The sequence below is a fragment of the Palaemon carinicauda genome, chromosome 25 (assembly GCF_036898095.1).
Source record: "Palaemon carinicauda isolate YSFRI2023 chromosome 25, ASM3689809v2, whole genome shotgun sequence".
NCBI classification, from domain to species: Eukaryota; Metazoa; Arthropoda; class Malacostraca; order Decapoda; family Palaemonidae; genus Palaemon; species Palaemon carinicauda.
Window position 1 is genome coordinate 1,383,496 of NC_090749.1, and position 20,704 is coordinate 1,404,199.

Consider the following 20,704-nt stretch of genomic DNA (forward strand, 5'->3'; position numbering starts at 1 on the left):
TTTTTAGAAAATGCTTAGACTCTGAAACTTCACTTAAGCGAATATGTTTCTGGGAGGGGAATATCCAAAACTTATGCCAGTTTTGCCAATCTGAAATGAAGAAATACAAACATTTTCGTCGTTTATAGGAAGGAGGAGGTCTCAATTGCAAACGTTGATCAACATTCTCCAACCAAGTTCCGTACACAACTAATAATTCAGGCTACGCCCATATGTTCTTCCACCTCCCCGGTCTGTGTTACTGGTTCGTAGATGGACTTATGCATACTTGGCCAACAGCGATGTATACTTGACCTTGACCTGTCCAACAATATATTGAAGATATGTCTCAATCTTGCCTTTCGGAAGTAGTTGTGTGCATTTGGTTGTTGTTACAAACCAGTCTCTTGCCCAACAGCGATCGCTAAGGAGATTCGCTCTAGTACAGGTAGGCCATCACTAATCCGGCAACTTTGGGACTGGGAGGGTTCCGGATTATCCATATATTACAAGTAGTCATTGACTTACGATCGGGATGGGGACTTAAGTGCGACGTAAGTCTAGAAAAGTGTTTGTAGCAATGTTTGTGCGGGTGCATACGGGTAGATCATTTTTAAAGATTCACACAGTATTGAATTTCCTATTCATTATTAAGTCTTCATACTTCATTAGGCATTATTGTGGTTTATTAAAACATGTTTTTGTTCTATTTTTCCATTTCTTGAACATTTCAATAATCATCGATTGCTTTTAGTAGGCACCACCTGATCTCAAGGTCACGCTACCGTATTGCAATTATGCACGCATACAGTACGAATATATAATCTTCTTAACTTATCCGAAATCTCTTCATAATGAATATTACATCTGCACCAATATGCAATATTCACAGTATCCATACAGTTCGTTTATAGACTTTATTATTATCAATCATAAGAATACGTTATCTCTCTCTCTCTCTCTCTTTCTCTCTCTCTCTCTCTCTCTCTCTCTCTCTCTCTCTCTCTCTCTCTCTCTCTCTCTCTCTCTCTCTCTCTCTCTCTTTTGATTTTAATTCACCATTAAATCTTCATATTTCTTCAGACATTTTTAGTAAAGATAAAATTGATAATATTAATGTTACTTACCCAATACTAGGTAAGATATCTGTTGCTGCAAAAGCTAAGTGACTCACAGATACTTTCATTTGTTCATGATCGGTGATGAAACTTTAAACAAAGCAGTGGTTGCGGTTTTATGTTGCGTGTTTAGCAAAAGCGTGATATAAGATTGTCCTTATTTAATTCATTTTGGATTTTTAAGTATACAACAAAAGCTAGAATATGCACTGATGGTTTTTTAATTCATTCAAATTTGACTTAGTTTTCAACCTCGTCCTATCTAAAGGTTTGTCTTATGTGTGGAAATGTAAGTATGTTTCTGGTTGTGTAATGTGCAGCTAGACTGTTTTCAACAATACACTGAGAAGTGTTTTCAACAATACACTGAGAACTGTTTTCCTGCGGAAATGAGGGTGCGTCTTATATTTGTTTACGTTGGAAACTGCGCTGCCAACCGGCCAGTAGCGAAAATAATTGAGAAACAGTACCGCCAACCAAGCAGCCAGTAGCGAAAATGATGCCGGTTAACTGATGCTTCCAGATTTTAGATTGCCGGATTAGTGATGGTCAACCTGTAACATCTTCCTCTAGGGAGCAGCACTGGCTACCCTGGTTTACCGATCTGTAGGTATATGTAGTTAAAACTCACCTTACAAGTTCCCTCTGTGCTAAGAACGAGCTACCCACTAAGAGATGGGGTCCCTGGAGAATCTGTCCTCTGAAGGAAGATGTCTCTGTGTCCAGTGGAATGTCCAAAGGTCTATCTTCGAAGAACTTCAGAATTCAGGGGAGGACAGCTCTTTAAAGGAGAAACTTCAGGATCGAACTTATCCCTAAAACAACTGAGGGCGAAGATCACCTACTGTATAAACAGAGCGGATCCTGACAGTACACCCGCAGGTCATGATCCAAGGCAAATTGCTTCATCACTGAACTTCTTTCAGTATATGGACTTTGAGCGTCTTCGCTCTTACACTGGATGGAAGTCATCCAGAGTCTTTTATAAACATTATGCGAAACAAGTGCATGAGTTGAGGCGTTTTGTGGTGGCAGCAGGTAGTGTGTTAAAACCTGCCATCTAGTACTGTCATGAACAGTGAATTGATTGGGACTCAATTATCGGGTAAAGGTGTTGACACCTTCCAGTGCAACACTGTTGAGTGAGTGTCACCATGGTGATACTAAAGACTGTTCAAATTATTTCAGGTGGAGAACTATAGAGATAACACCCGTGCCGTGTGTACTTTACACAGTGTTAATAATATTCAACATTACAATTTCAAATTCAAGTGTGGCACTAATTATTCTATATTTTCAGGTGGAAACAATAATTTTCTGTATTTGTTTGATCATTGTATATTTCTCATTACTTATATTAACATATATTACACATGTTACTCTATGCTGGATCATTTATTGTAAATAAATGCATACCAATGTGTAATTGCATCTTATTTCGCCCTACAATGGATAGAAATAAAGTATATGCCAGAGTTTTATTAACTAGTAACCTAAGTAAAACTGCATATGATTGTATGGAGGACAACATATATAGCTGATACTTTTGCTCCTACACGAAATACAAACAGTAAGACTTTTGTATATCTAGCTGATGCTATGTTTCGATACATTGTATAAACTGTGAGACATTTGTATATCTAGCTGAGGCTATGTTCCAACACAAATATACAAACTAGGAGACTCCTGTATATTAGTTGATGGTATATTCCAACATAATATACAAATCGTGAGACTCTTGTATATATAGTTGATGCTATGTTCGTTCATACAATATATGCAAACCTTGAGACCCATTTCCTACTGTCTATTATGACTCTTCCCTGCATGGGGCAGGAAGCACTAACATCGTCTATGATTAGTAGTAATGACGTATAACGGTAACGTCATATGTCTCAATTGTCTGGATGACCATAAGGAAAATTTGTCACAAGGTTAAGGCACCTATAAAATCCACAGATACAGTACTTTCTAATAATTCTCTGGTAAACTTCCATCAGAATGACATGGCTTGAGCCCAAAAAACGGATTTTTAGCGAAGCAAAAAATCTATTTTTGGGTGAGATAGCCATGTCGTCCTGATGGACCCGCCCTCCTTTTCTATAGAAAAGACCTTGGCAGGATCCCTCCCGAAAATACTATATCTGTAGCATCGTGCTTAATGCTACAAGGAATAAGCGCCATCTAGATACTCGTAATAGTACGGGAGGAAGGATAACCTTGATAACGGCTCCCCTTCTATTTTTGCCACTTTCCCCCTAGAAGCGAAAATGCTATTCGGGGTGAAGATTGCTATGTGTCGTATCAAGATATACGTCCCCTGATATTATGCGATATCCTTAAGAGAAAATTTAAGGATATTCGTGCCAGGAGTTAGAATTCTGGAGACCTGAAGGTTAATTCTCTGGAAATATCACTGTAGCCAAATATCCCTTAGAAAGCTACCAATAGGAACCTTCGATCAGGACGATATGGCTATCTCACCCAAAAATAGATTTTTCGCTTCGCTCAAAAATCGTTAATTTTACTGTAAATGTTGGATACTATGAACACTGTGTACAGTGTACACATGGCATTAATGTCATTTGTATAATTCTGCACCTAGAAATGAACAGTCCTAGTGCCACCAGGGTGACACACTCGTAAAAGAATTGCACTGGAAGGAGTCAACATCTTTCCACCCGAATTGAGAGTCCCAATCAATTCACTGTTCATCGCAGCACCAGACGACAGGTTTCACCACACTACCTGCCACCACCACAAAATCTTTGAGTTCGTGCACTTGCTTCGCATAATGTTTGTAAAACACTCTGGAGGACTTTCAATTAGTGTATGAGTGAAGACGCTCAAAGTTCATATACTGAAAAAAGTTCAGTGAGGAAGCAATTTTTCTTGGATCATGATCTGCGGGTGTACTATGAGGATCCGCTCTGCGAATGAAGTAGGTGAGCTTCACTCTCAGTTGTTTTAATGATAAGTTCGATCCTGAGGTTTCGCCTTTGAAGAGCTGTCCTCCCCTGAAGTCATCATACAGAAATCTACATTATAGTACGTTAATGAATGCCACAGTGTGTACGTTGCTGTTGTCCGAGTGGTCCAATGATCTCACCAAGCATTACCACTGCTACAATAAATATCCAGACACAAAAGTTAAAAACAGCCAACCTTGGCAGTTATAATCAAGACAAAGTTCCAAGGTGGTGGCATAAGAAAACTTCAAGTTTAATGGCGTCAGAAATGTATTGTTTTTTTTTTTCACTCAAGTGTCCACTGCACTAATATCCTAAGAATTACCTACAGTAAAAACTAAAACATCTGATCACAAGCTTGAAATCTCTACCTCACGTCCCCTCAAGTTTCACTTATTGTCAGTAGTGTACATAGGATCAACAAACACTTATTTCTTCACTTTTGAATCCCATTGTTGCAGTCCAGTATTCCACATGCCCCACAGGTTCAGGACATGTACAAATTAGGCTCCTCTACTGCCTGACTGCAGTTCTAGCTAGTATCTCCAAGCCCTACAGGAAGTTTGGCGTGCTGCCAAAAAAAAAAAGAATATAATGAAAAATGTTAAGGGACCAAAGTATAAAAAGTTAACAATACATAAAACTATATAAAGAAAAATTCTAGAATACAGAAATTTCGAATAGTTTGTATTTTTCCTATTTATAAATATTTAGTTTTTCACTACGTGGTGGTAGCTCTCTCATACACCGTGTTGAAGACTGTGATACGTACTGCTGGGGAACCGTGTTTACAGTCTGAAGGATAGCAGTAACTGAGGTTGTCGCAACAGGAAAGGATTTCCTTCCCTCAAAGTGACTTCTGGGCTTCTTGCCTTTGGTTTGAGAGCCTTCACCAGGGGTAAATTTCTTTTTTTAGAGGACATACCCCACTTGTCTACAAAGCTCTTATTCTCCTAAGCTGCTTTGTCCAATAGTTCCTTACCCAATTTCTCAGGGAAGAGGTTTTTCCCCCAGATATTGGAGTCGATGAGTTTTCTAGGTTTGCTTGATCATAATAGCAGGTAGGACGTGTTATCTACATGCTCTCCTGGCTAAGAAGAAAGCATGGAGATCTCTATGAAACAGGGTTAGGTGAGTCTTTGCCAAGACACGGAAGAGATCAGTTTTGGAAAAGTTTCCAATAAACATCTCTAGATGAGATTGGAAGGATAAAGAGGCAGATAGTCTTTCTTTAGCTTTCAATTCTCCCTTTAATAAGGATTTGTGAATTCTAGGCAGTTTCTCATTAAACTGCTTGCCTCTGATGTCTTTATCTAGTTTTCCAACAGTGAAGGTATGTTGGTCGTCCTCCCAACTGTCCGAATCATAAGGAAGGGCTAGAGAGACTGGTTTGCACTGGGAATGGTCTGCCCTCCACTACTGCTTTCTTTACAGCCTCTAAGCTTTTAGAGGAGAGAGGGAAGACAGTATCCTTGGGGGTACAAAGGTGGCTTGCTTCCTTCCAAAGGCAGAAAGTTGGGTATTAGTGAAATCGGTCGTCTTTAACTTCCTAACCAAAAGGGATTAAGCCTTGCCATGGACCAGAAGGATTGTTTCCTTAGGGATAACTATCGATTGATGGGAAGAATTCCAAGTTTGAGACTGGCTTGGAACCTAAACCCTCTCCAATATGGAGGTACCCTTCAGTTAAGGCCATATTCTCACCATAACATCAAGGGTTCTTAATTGTGTATTCTGGTAGGCTCAAAGCTGTGGGAGCCTTAGAAGCAGGTACCTTTTATAAAGCTTCTATCTTCTTCATGAAGTCCGCTTGAGAACGTTCATGTTCGGCAGTTAGGTTTCCCATGAAACCTCTCATGAACTCTATAAATTCCAAGTTACTAGGAAATGAAAGTTTGTCTAACATAAGAACAGGGGTGGAGGTGGAACCTGGGGCTTCAGAAGCAGGGAGGGGGGAACAAAATAAAAAGCCACCGGGAACTGTACTCACCCGATGTATATCCAATGACACTTCAAAGGCTTCCATGGTCAGCAGAATCCTCTCCCTCTCTGACGACACAGTAGAAGTTGACATGTTGTCAGTGTCCAAACTCATGACTTTCAGAGCGTCCCGAACTTCATCATCCGCATGATCTGCTGGTACTGGCAGAAGTTGAACCGTCGGTAACTGTTGACCAAACACAGAGGTCACCTCAGCCTTGTGAAAGAGGAGTTCATTCAGTTCCAAGTAAGGAAGATAAGGGACACTTTGTTGAGAGCTCTTCTGGAAGACTCTTACTCAATGACGGAGCTTCTTCATACTCCATTCTTGTACGTCAAAAGAGACGTCAGTGGCATAGAAGCCGGTGCGAAGGAGATTCGTTCAAACCTGACAGTTAGTAGGTTCCAAGATTGCACCGGATCACTTGGAAACATGGCAATCCGCATGTTTCCGGCAGGTCTTTTGGCCACAGGGCAACTTGAACTGCCTGGCACAGGTGACTTTTGAACACTCCATATCTTCAGCGACCTGTAAAGAAGAAAAATTTCAATGAGTATACATCATTGGGAATTATATCTATTTAAAATTAAGTAAACATATGAAAGGTATGCATAAAATAATGTTTAGATAAATCCTAACCTAAATGAACCTACCACCTAAATATGGCTAAAGATTATCGTATAATCAACACACATGCCAAACAGCTCAGAAATTAATGGAGATTTATGAAGCAAACTATTAGTGACAGTGTGGTAGGAATATAGAGGAAAGGTTCACATCAAAGGGACACCAGAACCTCCAGAGTAGGTCTATTGGAATAACCTAAGAAGGCAAGTTCACTCATCTTACTGGCTAGACCAGCAACAGCTGTCCCCGAAGCGGAAGCAGCTGGGTTAAGGCGGCCACTATTTCTAGTAGCCAAGATAAAGACTGACATGTCAGTACCCCAGGCATGTTGACACAAAGCGGCAGAGGAATTGTAAAGTTGACAGAGAGAGTGAACAAACCCATAGGGAAGGGTCCACACTCAGAGGAACTACAGTAAGGAAAAGCAGCTAATAAGAGAACCTGCCAAGATCTGATCATTATCATTAACTTATAAAAAGTGGGGGTTTAGCAAGTATGATAATGAGAGCTATACAAGACGGCCAGGACGCTTAGAATTGGAAATTCAAAGGATGTTCTGACAACCAGGCGGGATCCAACCAACCAACTCCAGAGGACAATGTTCCTCAGATATGTAAGAAGATAGGAAACAGAAGATAACTAGTCTAAGGCGGCAGAGGGAGTGACCCATAGCCAACACACAACCAGTGCTAGAAGAACTCAAGCTGACACACAGAGACGGAAGGCGACTCTTCTGCCAAGATAGGCTAACTAGGCAAGGGAGTTGAGACTCGGCAGCAAGAGGGACATAACACAGAAAGGGAAGCTGCAGATACAGAACAGGCAACTGCCAAGGTGGCAGAGGAGGACCCCAAGGGGTACCAACTTTATACACCTAGATAGGGTTAGGCCATAGGGAGATCTGTGCAGGCAATCCTAGCCTACCTAGCGGGTGAGGGAAAACTCAAAAGCTAGGTTAAAATGACAAGACAAGAGGAACATAGTTCCCAGTACAGTCAGGTTATTGCCTAACTGAGAAGGGGAAGGGGCAGAAAAAACACCCAAGGGTGGTCTCTAAGGTGGCAGAGAGATTTAGTCCAGGGAAGGAGAAAATCTCGCCCACCTAGGGCTAGTAAAGATAACCTACAAGTTATCCTGTCCAAGGACGGAGACGAAGCATACTTCATCCGCCATGGGACTAGACAGGGATGGGAACAAAGTTCCACAGCAGGTAGACACACTAACAAGCACAAGGGTAAGGAGAAAAGGTATGGTAATGTGAGACTCAGAAATTGGCGGCATGACAGGAAGGCCTAATTGCTGCATTAGAACAGAAATAGTGTTCCAAGGGGTTTGCAGTGATAGGGCACAGAGGACAAGTCCTCACAACCAGGCATAGCCTACTAAAGACCAAAAGGGAAGCATAAGAACAGGGGATAATGCGTTCCAATGGATAAACAAGAAGTAGACACAGGGAACAAGTCCCCAGGACCTGTGCCGCCTCGCCAAACATATAGGTCAAGTGGAAAGTGAAAACAGTCACCCTAGTACAACTGTAAAACACTATCCAACTCCCAAAGGGACCTTCAGAGCCGTAGCTCCTCACTGTGATGAGTCGACAGCATGGGAGGATGGGCAGCCTCACAAAACCATTAAGGTTAGGTGAAAGAAGGGGATGGTGCACAAGTGATAATTTACCGAGCATGGCTGCCGGCCAGGGTGGAGCTAGCCTAAGTCAGTGCTGATAAAAAAAAAAAATCATAAAAAGGCGTAGGGATACCCATAATTATACCACACTGTAAAAGAGGGATTTGGAAACATGATGCAATAGTGCCGACCACATGCCGTCCACTGAACAATAAAAGCATGCAAATTGAAGAAAAATTTGGTGGAGATGCGGAATTCTCCAACACACAAGAAAAGGGTACTCAACTTTATCAATGAGGAAGAAGATGAAATATCCATGATCCTAAATCTCTCAAGAAGCTAAGAAAATAGGCAGAAAAACTCAAAGCGATCGTCAAAGATGGCGTCTGCGAAAGGGATTAGTTCATTAGGAAACGTGTTAGTTGTAGCACATTGAGATCGTGAGTTGTAGCGGCTCTCTCGCCCACGTATCCTACCCCATCCCTTATCCTTCATGACATGGTTAACTCTATTCGGGGAAGGATAACCATGGCTCGTTATGAACACGTCCCTGATTTATACTCGATATCTCTCGAAATTTGCACTCCGGAGGTTAGAACTCCTTTGATACCTCTAAGGTAAAATTTCTCTGGTATATCACTCGCAAAAACATCCCAAGTAGAATATGCTATTAAGGAACTTCCATCTGGACGACATGGCTCGAGCCCTAAAAGTACTTTCACATAAATCTTTTAAGAGATGAAGGCAGTTTTTCTGGTTCTTCAACAGTCCCCTCAGTTCCTGGCGGACCACTCAGTACTGTGATGAGCGACAACACCACAGTAGTGGCTCACATCAACAAGCAAGGAAGAACTTGCTCGCAGCCTCTATTCCATCTAGCAGTAGAAATATTAAGATGGGCCAAAGTCCGCTCAGTACTGCTATCTGCCCGCTTCATTCCAGACTAGAGGAATGTGCTCGCCGACAATCTGAGCAGAGCTTCTCAGATAATGTGTACTGAATGGTCTTTGGATCACCTAGTAGCCTATAAAGTCCTGACTTTGTGGAGTTCTCCAATTGTTGATCTGCTCGTAATGACCCTGAACTTCAGGCTCCCGGTGCTCCCCAGCCCCAGACCCCAAGGTTCTTGGGCAAGATGCATTCCGACAACGGTGGGGACAACAACAACGTTTACGTTTTTCCCCCTTTCTGTCTGATGAGAAGGGTACTCAACAACGTCGGAACATCGGTCAACCTCTCAATGACTCTCAAAGCTCGGCTGTGCTACCATGCAGAATGGTTTCCGTACCCTCTGCAGCTCCTGGCGGAGCCTCCAGGAGAACTCCCTCCACAACATGATCTACTCAGACAACCGCGCTTCGACATCTACCACAAGCTATAGCTTCGCTATGACTGCACTACTGGAGACTACCCAGCCCCTCTTGACTCAGAAAGGTTTTTCGCAAGTTGCGAAGAGGTTGTCTGGATATCAGAAAATCCTCAGCAACAGTCTACCAGGCAGAGTAAAACAACTTCTGTGATTGGTGTCATGGAAAAGCGTATCTGTCCACTCAATGCCGCTATTCCTGTAATAACGGAATCCTCGAGTTTTCCTTGAGGAAAGATTCCTTTCAGTTTCAACAGTGAAAGACGATCACTCAACCTTGAGCCTTGCCTTCAAAACTGAAAGGAAGGGATATGCCCTTGTCGCTAGATCTTTCCTAACTCGTACGGACTTACAAATTTACCTTTCCTCAGTCGGAATTGAGACCTCCCCCTCAGAACATGGTTCGAGTTTTCCGGTCTCTAAGGAGACCTCCCTACGAACCACTACACCAGGCAACAGATCTCCACCTGACTTAAAAGACACTGTTCCTACTCGCTTTGACCGCGGCCAAACGGGTCAATGAACTTCATGGTCTCTCATTTGACATCGCCCATTCAAGGAGAGGGTGAGAGGCAACGTTCAGTTTCGTCCCTAAGTTTGTTGCCAAGACGCAGTTTCCAGAGGTGACGGATTTTAGATTCGACCCCTTCTGGACAAGGAGTCTCTGCTCTGTAACTGATGATCCAGATCATCTGTTACTGTACTCAGGGAGAGGTTTGAGGCTCTATCTCAAGAGAATGGCAATAGCTCACTTGGGTGCCTTCGCTTGTTGTCAGCACCTGGAGAGACAAGAGTAGGATCACCAAGAACACCATCTCTGTTGGATTCACAGAGTCATTAATTACGCTCTGAATCCAGATCCTCCTACAACACGTCGACCCACGACGTCAGGGGCATACAGTAGCTACGCCTCTGGCCGTCAAAGCAGATTACTGAGTGACGTAGGTTCTATAAGCCAGGGTGTGAATGCACCAGATGACTATCACAGCCCATTACCTGCAAGATGTGATCTACAGGAACTTGATTCGATCTCTATCGGTTCTGTGGTGGCTGCACAACAGCTGGTTGAATACCTCAAGCTCCTTATTGGACAAGTAGCAGAAGGTTGAGGGCACTGTTAACCTGGATTTAGTCTGTGTGAATGAAAAAGAATGACTGGCTCTCTTTTTTCTTCACCCTCCCCTCTCACGAGGAAAGCAGCAACCTGGGTTCTCTGCACAAGCTGACCTCAACCACTGCAGGTAAACCATGCTCCTTTGTGTTCCTAGTATTGTGTCAACACTGTTGTGTCCCCATACCCTGGCGAGGTGGTATTGGGAAAGTCTTGGTCCAGTAGTTTTTCCCACAAGGACTCAGAATAACTTTTACTTTGACAGTCACACTGCTTATCTCAACTCACAGCTTGCGTAGGCTGCAAACCTTGCGTAGCATGGTTTAGCGAGGTGTAGGTACTCCTTATTTTTGGTACTTACCTATTCAGAATAAGGAGCCCCCGGGTAGCCAAAAAGCCAGTTTGGCAGGGACATCCACCCTCCTAATTGGTGAGTCACCCCTAATAAATAGCCTTGTTTTGTATTTCACTTACAGAACAAATGACAAATTCAGATATAATTTGTATTTTTTCCTAACAATACAAACCTTTAGCTATTTATACAAACTAACTTGCCAACCCTATCCCGCTTGAAGTGCTACCTCAAAGCAAAGTAAGTTTAATCACAGATGTGTGAGTGGGAGGAGTAAGCTAACCCTCCCCCCCCCCCCCCCCCGATAACTAGCTGAATTTTAATCGCTCGTCATTTCAGCTTCACCGAAAGTAGTACCCCTAATAAATGGCTAAAGGTTTGTATTATTAGGAAAAAATACAAATTATCCCCGAATTTGTCATTTTCGGTGTTTTCGTTCAGACGACTCGTAGCCTACGCCACTACGCATTTTCTTGAAGCATGACACAACTTCTTACGTATTGTCTCTTGCACAGTATGTTTTATCTATACTTTGCAACCTGTTGCAAAAATCCTCTCTGCGAGAGGAGATGCTGGATAGTCTCCAGGTGTGAAGATAACAAAGCTACTCTCTGGTGGAAAATGTTGGCCTTTAGTTGTCTGAGTAGATCGTGTCTTGGGGGAAGTTCTCTCGGCAGGTCTGTCTGGAGTTGCAGAAGTTCTGGGAACCACTCTGCATGATGCCATAGTGGAGCTATGTGGGTCATAGAAAGGTTGACTGATGTTCTGTCCTTGTTGAGTACTCTTCTTATCAGACTAAGCGGTGGGAATGCGTAGACGTCAATGTTGCCCCACCGCTATTGGAACGCATCTTGCCAGAGAGCCTTGGGGTCCGGATCTGAGGAGTAGTACAGCGTGAGCCTGAAGTTCAGGGCTGTTGCAAACAGGTCCATAGTTGGCAAAACCCACAAAGTCAGAACTTTGTTGGCTACTAGATAATCCAAAGATCATTCGGAACCCAATATCTGCGATGCCCTGCTCAGATTGTCGGCGAGAACATTCCTCTTGCCGGGCATAATGCGATGTGATAGTGAGACCGAGTGGACTTACGCCCATCTCAGTATTTCTACTACTAGATGGGATAGGGGCTGTCAGAAAGTACCTCCTTTCTTTTTTATGCAAGCCATTACCGTGGTGTTGTTGCTCATCACCTCCACCGAGGGACCCACCAAGAACTGGTAGAACTCTTGAAGGGCCAGGTATACGGCCTTCATCTCAAGGAGCTTTATGTAAAGGTACTTTTCGTACTGACCAGAGGCCTGAGGCTGTGTGGTGCAGCTCATGGGCCCCCCACCCTTCCTTTGATTCGTCCGAAAACCGCATCAAGTCGGGTGAAAGGATGAGAAGGTCGACACCCTTCAGCAGATTCTTGTCTGCCAGCCACCATCCGAGGTCTGTCCTTTCCTCTGGTCCCATGGGGATCAGAGTGTCCGGGGAATCTAAGGCCTGATTCCAATTGGACGTCAGTTGCCACCAGAGGAATCATATCTTGAGGTGACTGTTGGGAACCAGACGGTCCAAGGATAATAGGTGTCCGAGGAGACATAGCCACCTCTGGGCTGGGAATTCTTCTCGTCTGAGAAAATTTCTTGCGACCTTTCTTAGCCTCACTACCCTGTCGTCTGATGGGAAGGCTTTTTGTAGTTTGGTGTCTAGAATCATGCCCAGGTATACCAGTATTCGAGTGGGAAGCAGGGATGACTTCTCGAGGTTTATCACGATCCCCCAGATCTTGGCAAAGCCTCAGAAGTTTGTTCGGTGCTGAAGTAGGGTTGCCACTGTGTGTGCTATGATCGGCCAGTCATCCAGGTAACGGAGGATCCTGTGATCCCAAGATGACACTACGGCAAACACTCTTATGAAGACCTGAGGTGCTGTGGAAAGACTGAAGCACCTTGAAGTTGTATATTTTGTTGTCGATGTTGAACCATAGATACTTCCTTGAAGAAGGATGGAGTGGGATCTGGAAGTATGCATCCTTTAGATCCAGTGTACTCATGAAGTCCTGTGGTCTTACCGTTGTCTGACCATGTCTGCCATATCCATGATGAACGAAGTCTGTTTAACAAACTTGTTCAGAGCCGAGAGGTCGATGACTGGTCTCCAGCCTCCAGATGCCTTTTTCACAAGAAAGAGTCGACTGAAGAAGCCTGGGTACCTGTCGAGGACCTCAATAAGAGCACCCGTCTCCAACATGGTCTGGACTTCTTCCCGAAGGGCTAGCCCCTAATGCTGATCCCATTGAAAATGAGCTTACTAGCACTGAATTCTTTTTCAGAGGAGGGAGAAATGAAATGAATGGGACACGATACCCTGAACAAATCACGGAGACCATCCAGGGTTCGGTCCCAAGCTGTATCCACCTGGTCCAACAGCTCTGTAGGTATCCCCCCAAAGGTGGACAAGCTGGGGGATCGCCTTTCCTAGAGTTTAAGTCTTCTGCCGCCACCTCTCTGCTGTTTGCCTCTACGGGAGGACTTTGTGCCTTTCTTGTCCTTGACAGGAAAAGGCTTTTTAGGCGAGAGCCGAGGCCACCTCACTAGGGGAGGCAGCACCTTCTCTTAAGGACCGAGGTTGACGGGTGGTTAGACAGGAGCTTTGGAGGAAGGTCAGGAAGGGGAAGAAGTCTTGGGTTTCTTCTGCTTGGAAGAAACCCTTGAAGAAGAAGAGTTATCACTACGTTTGTGGCAGTTAATTGATAGATGATGGGAGGCAGAAGATTAGACGACTTTTACATCGTAAAGAGGACTTATTGTCTAAGTTAATTTTCACAGAAACATGAGGAGAAATCTTCTTCAAAGTGAAATGTATGTATCTCTTTAAGTAAATCATCAACAGAACTCTAAATCTCTCTAATTACATAACAGAGGAAATATTCTTTCTGACTTTCAAATTACTAGAACAGTTTACTGTAAAATATTTATAATATATAAATAACAATGAATCACTTGTAAATTACAGACACACTCAGAAGTGTCATTTGGGCGTACTGGGCGCCCAGCGAGACGATGAGGGCGCTCGACCAGGTCTCTGGCCAACTCCACTCACTCTATTTCCAAGGGTGAGTTTATATGGCACCTGTCTCTATGGGGATCAGGTGTTTCCTCAAGGAGATAGGTGGTAGCCTTTTACTATGTGACATCTGTAATCTAGGTCGCCCAGATCTAGGTTTCCCCTCCTCAAATCACCCCGAAGGGATCCCCCCCCCCCCTACTGGAATGACCGAAGGCACCCAGTTTGCCCCTGCCCTTGTTCCTTTGCCGTAGCATTAGAACAAAGAAGCAGAGGTAGAGAGTGCTGTAGAAAACAGAAATACTCGGAATAGTGTAATAAGGAAAGAACAAAAACAAAGTAAGTCAAAGCCTAGAAGAAACAGTTGGAGAGGAAAGAGACGAGTGTCTGGTTTTGCTGAGCCAAAAGTGAAAAGTGACTAGACAACATAGGTGTGTGTGTGAGCGGGGTGGCTGGCTATCCTGCCTACCCCCTGCTAACTAGCGGAGGGGTAGCTCCACCTCACTAAAAGTCTTATAGCTACCTTCAGCTTTGCTAAAATCATAATCCCTGATGAATAGCGTAGGGCTTGTATGAGTATCGGAAGAATTACTTCTGAGAAACACATTAGGTCTGTCTCTTCTTCAGTTACACAAAAAATTGGTTTATTGAGAAAGTCTTTTAAGATTTTCAATGGTCAGTCTATTCTGAATAAGTGTTTCAATTCTTTGAATCTACCTTGTTTTGCATTTTGTTCTCCTGTATTTTAATTAGTTGGTTAGACATGTTGCATAAGATTTTTCATAATTCTGACCATTCTTTACATTCAGATCTTCCTGGACAATACCACCCTGTTCGTAATACTAGGTATGCAGTTAACTCTATTAGTCAGGCCTTCTCCATCATGAGTTTCAATGCTACATAGTATTCTAGAAGTTTTATTCCAGCTATGACTAATTTGCTGAATGATCCACCTGATCGGATAGTTGAATCAGTAGAACTTCAAAAGTTCAAACTTGCGCAAAGTGTTTTTATGTTGAGCAGGCTGACATAAGCCTCTTTTTATAGTTTATATATATGAAAGATCTCTTTCAATGTTGTTACTGTTCCTAAAATATTCTTTTATTTTAATGTTGTTACTGTTTTTAAAATATTTTATTTTAATTTTGTATTGTCATATATTATTTATGTCCTTATATCCTTTCCTCACTGGGCTATTTTTCCCTGTTGGAGTCCTTTGGCTTATAGCATCCTGCTTTTCCAAATAGGGTTGTAGCTTAGCTAATAATGATAATAATAATAATGATAATAATAATAATAATAATAATAATAATATTGATGATCTCTGCAATGGCTCCAATTGGTTTACTCAACTTCCCTGGTCCTCCTGGGATTAAGGGCCATTCCTAAGGACACCCTCAATGTCTCGGCAACTGAAATGGAGTATGGTGACCCGTTGTTCATCCATGCTAAATGATTTCCGTCTGCAACCTCCTCCGATAATCTCCAGCGCTCACCTCACATTGTGGGAAAATTTACACCTTGCCGCCAGACGTACAAGCCCCCAACAAGGCAACACATACCAAAAGATTTAAACACTGAAATACATATCTTCGTGTGCACCAATACTAGCAAGCCACTGCTAAAACCCCCTTTCAAGGGCTCTTTCCTCATCGTCCATCGCAAACCAAAGGCTTTTTAAATTACCATTCATGGCCAAGAAGACTGGATCTTCATTAATGGTCTAAAACCTGCCTACCTCCTGCTTACCGTTCATCTCTCTAGAACAGAGCACTCTATTTCACATGTATGTATTTTTTAGGGGGTGAGTTATGTACTGCACTTATTTCGCACTCTCCCACAAATAGAAAAACCTGTTTACGTTTGCCATTGCATGTTTCAAATTTTTTTAATTTTTGTGCCATGGTTGCCCTCAACCGTTTGTATATAAGCTCGTTATCTTGTTGAATAAAGGCACTTACACTCACCTTGCCCCTCTAGTAGTACCTAACAGCTACCTCGCTACCCTACCAACCCATTATTCTTATACTTGGTATGTGATTCTTGCTGACGTCCCCTGTAGGGATTACGATTTTTTTTTAAATGGGACAGTAATATTCATGTATGACCCAGGGCCTATCACTTTCTCTTATTAGAAACAGATAGGGGGTGATAATGGTCTTTCTTTGCTTCTCCACAGATCAGGACTGGAACAGTTCCAGGGAAGTTACAGAACCTTCCAGATTTGGTTTCAAGGGGATTTCCAGCCATGTAATCAGTGAGTCTCCCCAAATAAAGGACTCAGGTTTGTATGGATGGGAAAAAATACAAATTACCTTAAAATTATGTTATTTTAGTTTAGAAAATGTCATTTTATTTCAGAAAACATTTTCCTCTTACCCTTTTCCAATAATAGTTGTTCTCTTATTATTTCAGAATTTTCATCTCAAGGGAAATAATCATCCAACTCTTGTTACAAGATTGTGTAAAATATCAAAGATATCTGCAAAAGATACAGGACTGGGAAAAAGTAAGAAGATGAAAAAGAGATACAGGGATGGGAAAAAAGAAGAAAGGTCTGTAGATTCATGCAGTAAGAATTGGAAGTTTATATTTGGACACTCTTGGAGATAATATTGCAGAGGATGTCATCCAGTAATAGGGAGAGGATGACAAACTCTGAATCATCAGAAATTTCAATAAAGAGCGAAATTGAAGATTCCTTTTCACGCTCTGCAGTCAAGTTGGAAAATTATGATTTTATGGACAGTGTTGGACACTTTGATGATGACTCTCTTTTCATAGATCCAGACATGGAATTCAAAGCAGAGCCAGAATTTGAAGCAGAGCCAGAAATATTTGAGTCAACCGAAGGTGACATGAAATATTCTTTCGACTCTGATGTCAAAGTGAGTGAAGAGGATTTACAAATCAGCAAAAGGGAAGTCAATAAAGAGGAGGAGGAAAAGAGTGTAAAGACAGGTGTGAAAGAGGAATGTTGCATACAGTGGGGATCTAGTAGGAAAGAGGACAAAGGAAAGGGAAGAGGAAGAGGAAAAGAAGGTTTACAGAATAAGGAGGAGCAGATCGAAAACAGTGACTGTGAAAAACCCCTTTGTCAAGAAATTGATTCCAAATTTCACGCTGATGTTGTTATGAGAGAGAAGTCATTTGTGGGTGGGAATTATGAAAAACAATTTAATGGAGTAGTTAAACCCCCCATCACTCACAAGCTAATTCACACTGGAGGCCAGTTCAGATGCAGAGAATGTGACAAAACATTTTCTAAGAAAGTTGATCTTAATGCACATTATAAAACTCACACCAGGAGGAAGTCATTCAAGTGTAGTGAATGTAACAAAGCATTTTCTCAAAAAAATATTCTTACGCAGCATCTTAGAATTCATACTAAGGAGAAGCCATTTAAGTGCAGTGTCTGTGATAAAGCATTTTCTCAGAAAGCTAATCTCACACAGCATCATAGAATTCACACTGGGGAGAAGCCATTTAAGTGCAGTTTCTGTGACAAAGCATTCTCTCAGAGAGTTACTCTCGCACAGCATCATAGAATTCACACTGGGGAGACGCCATTCAAGTGCCGTTTCTGTGATAAAACTTTTTCTCGGAAAAATTATCTCACAGACCATCTTAGAATTCACAATGGGGAGACGTCATTTAAGTGCCGTTTCTGTGATAAAACTTTTTCTCGGAAAAATAATCTCACAAAGCATCATAAAATTCATATTGGGACGAAGCCATTTAAGTGCAGTTTCTGTGACAAAGCATTTTATCAGAGACATAATCTTATAGAGCATCTTAGAATTCATACTGGAGAGAAGCCATTTAAGTGCAGTGTCTGTGATAAAGCATTTTCTCAGAGAGCTTATCTCACACAGCATCATAGAATTCACACTGGAGAGAAGCCATTCAAGTGCAGTTTCTGTGACAAAGCATTTTCTCTCAGAACTACTCTCACACGGCATCATATAATGCACACTGGGGAGAAGCTATTCAAGTGCAGTTTCTGTGACAAAGCATTTTCTCGGAGAGCTACTCTCACAAAGCATCATAGAATTCACACTGGGGAGAAGCCATTCAAGTGCAGTTTCTGTGACAAAGCATTTTCTCTCAGAACTAATCTCACAAATCATCATAGAATTCACACTGGGGAGAAGCCATTCAAGTGCAGTGTCTGTAACAAAGCCTTTTCTCACAGAAGTAATCTCACACATCATAATAAAATTCACACTCAGGTCATCCAGCGCATCCCTCAGGTTGCGAATGGGGGCACCCCCTCGCTATGAATAATTAAGGTGAGGGCAGCTTGGAATTAGATAAGAAGCTGTGGACAATGAGGAACTCAAATAAAAAGATGTCAAGCAATGAGCAAAGATGCTGGAAAGGTAGCGACCAGAATAAAACGGTCCCCTTAACTTGTCCCTGCACTAGGCAGGTTGTTGAGAGCGATGGTGCAACTTCAATCCGTGCATGGAGCACCCAGCAGGGATCCCCACCAGATCAGAAAAGTCCGGATCCTGGGCCCCAGCAACCATCAAGGCAAAGAACCAAAAGGAAAAGAAGACTATTTCAAAGTGTTAAATGGTCCCTTGCGGAGAAAAAAAGAGTACTCCTGTACTGCTTCACCTACTCAAGGTATGAGGGGTGGGGCAGACATAGAAACCAAGCATTCAAGGAAAAAAATAGATTCCAATTTACCACCAGAGATAATTGCTGCCTCCAATACGAGACTATTAACATTGATTGTTTTAAAAATTCCAAAATATCTCCCTGAACAAGAAATATAAGATATAAAAAAGTAGCTGAGGCTAAAGCAAAGAGTGACTATGAAGAGAGGCAAGTGAACAACAAGAATAAAGTTCACCAGACAAAGAGAAGGATGCAAGAAGGGGCAGAGGCAGAGAATATTCCATTATCACTGTCCAAATAAGATTGGTATATCAAGATTAAACCTCACCACCCAGAAATTTAATTTCATTGCACATAAAATTTAATGAAGCCGAAATTTAAAAGATGAGGGAGGATGTTTAAGACAAGGTAAAAAACAACAAATGCCACATAGAGGAATACTGTGGAAAATACAGATCAAGTCCTGCAAAGACCATTACCACCAGCACCTCAGCGCACCACAACCCTAAGGCAAGAAAGACAAGTGAGGACGGCATCACCAGAACCAAGAAGAAATGGAAACCACACACTACCTAGGCGACCAAGAAACATCGAAACAGAGCTTGACCCAGAACAACAGGAATTAGAAGAGGAACTGGCCAGTAAAACTGAAGAAATCAAAACAATATTAATAGAATATCGACTAAGCTGATCAAACTTAAAGAAAATGAAGAACTAAAAGCCTGGGTGAATAAAGTCAACACAAGGCTTGCTAGAGGTCCCGGCAGGAGTAAGTCTGACAGAAATTAACCCTATCAATTATGGTGCAGCCTGGTACATACAAAGTAAGATCATACCAGGAGTAATCCAGCCAAAGAAAAGAATTGTAGAGCCAATATGGAAAAAGAAACAATATGATAAAATAAACCAGTTAAGGGCAGAGATTTTGCAAATGTCCATGTATATGAAAGAGCAAAATCACTCTCAAAACCTGCTGAAGAAAATAAGAAAAATAAAGAAAAATTATGGAATAGATACAAACGAGCGGAAAACTAGCAGAACACCAAGCCAAAGTAAAGGCCCTAGCTGCACAAATAAGAAACAAAGAACATAAGATAAAAGCAAAACAGATAAACAGGCAGGTTGGTAAAAATCCAAAAATTATGTATAAAAATGGGGTAAAAGAAACAGTCGAGGTACGAACACCACCGAGCATGGAAGATCTGGAGAGGTTTTGGAAGCCACGGTTTAAAGACCAGAGACAACACCAAGAGACCTCATGGATTGACACCATTAGACAAAAGAACAGCCAGAAACAACAAATGCCTCCTATAAGGTTCACCACAGAAAAGTTAGCCAGAAAAATCAAAGAAGATAATAATTTTAAGACTCCAGGAGTAGACAACATTCCAAATTTCTGGCTAAAAAGGATCACAGCACTACACCAACACTATGAGCAAGTCTTTTCAAGAATGATACAAGGAGAAGAAGAATCACCAGAATGGCTCACAACGGAAAATACCACTCCTTCCCAAGAACTCTGAGACCAAACTCCCCAACAAATATAGGCCCATCTGCTGTCTACCAACAGCCTACAAATAGCTCACAGGAGTCATAGCAGATGAGATCTATTAACACCTAAATCAAGACAAATATATGGAAAAAGATCAAAAGGGATGTATAAGAAACAAACTTGGAACCAAAGATCAATTGCTAATTAACAAAACAATATAGGAGACTGTGAGAAAAGGTAAAGGAACCTCAATATGGCTTGGATAGACTATAAGAAGGCATTTGACAGTGTGCCACACTCCTGGATACTTAAATGTCTGGAATTATATAATATCAGTGAGGAAATAGGATCATTCTTGTTAGCCTAGATGGTTAAGTGGAAGACCACCATGTCCTAAACACTCTGA

General features: G+C 42.1%; 2 protein-coding genes across 6 annotated transcripts in view; both read left to right on the forward strand.

Moving 5' to 3' along the window:
- Positions 1 to 19,104, forward strand: part of LOC137618635 (zinc finger protein 107-like) — a 599,534-nt gene extending 580,430 nt beyond the window's left edge. Inside the window, exon 4 of the mRNA XM_068348758.1 lies at positions 17,552 to 19,104. Within this exon, the coding sequence (XP_068204859.1) occupies positions 17,552 to 18,463 (912 nt within the window). The 3' untranslated portion in view covers positions 18,464 to 19,104. The remainder of the gene's footprint in view (positions 1 to 17,551) is intronic.
- Positions 1 to 20,704, forward strand: part of LOC137618632 (zinc finger protein 271-like) — a 163,872-nt gene that overhangs the window by 65,194 nt on the left and 77,974 nt on the right. The window lies entirely within an intron of this gene.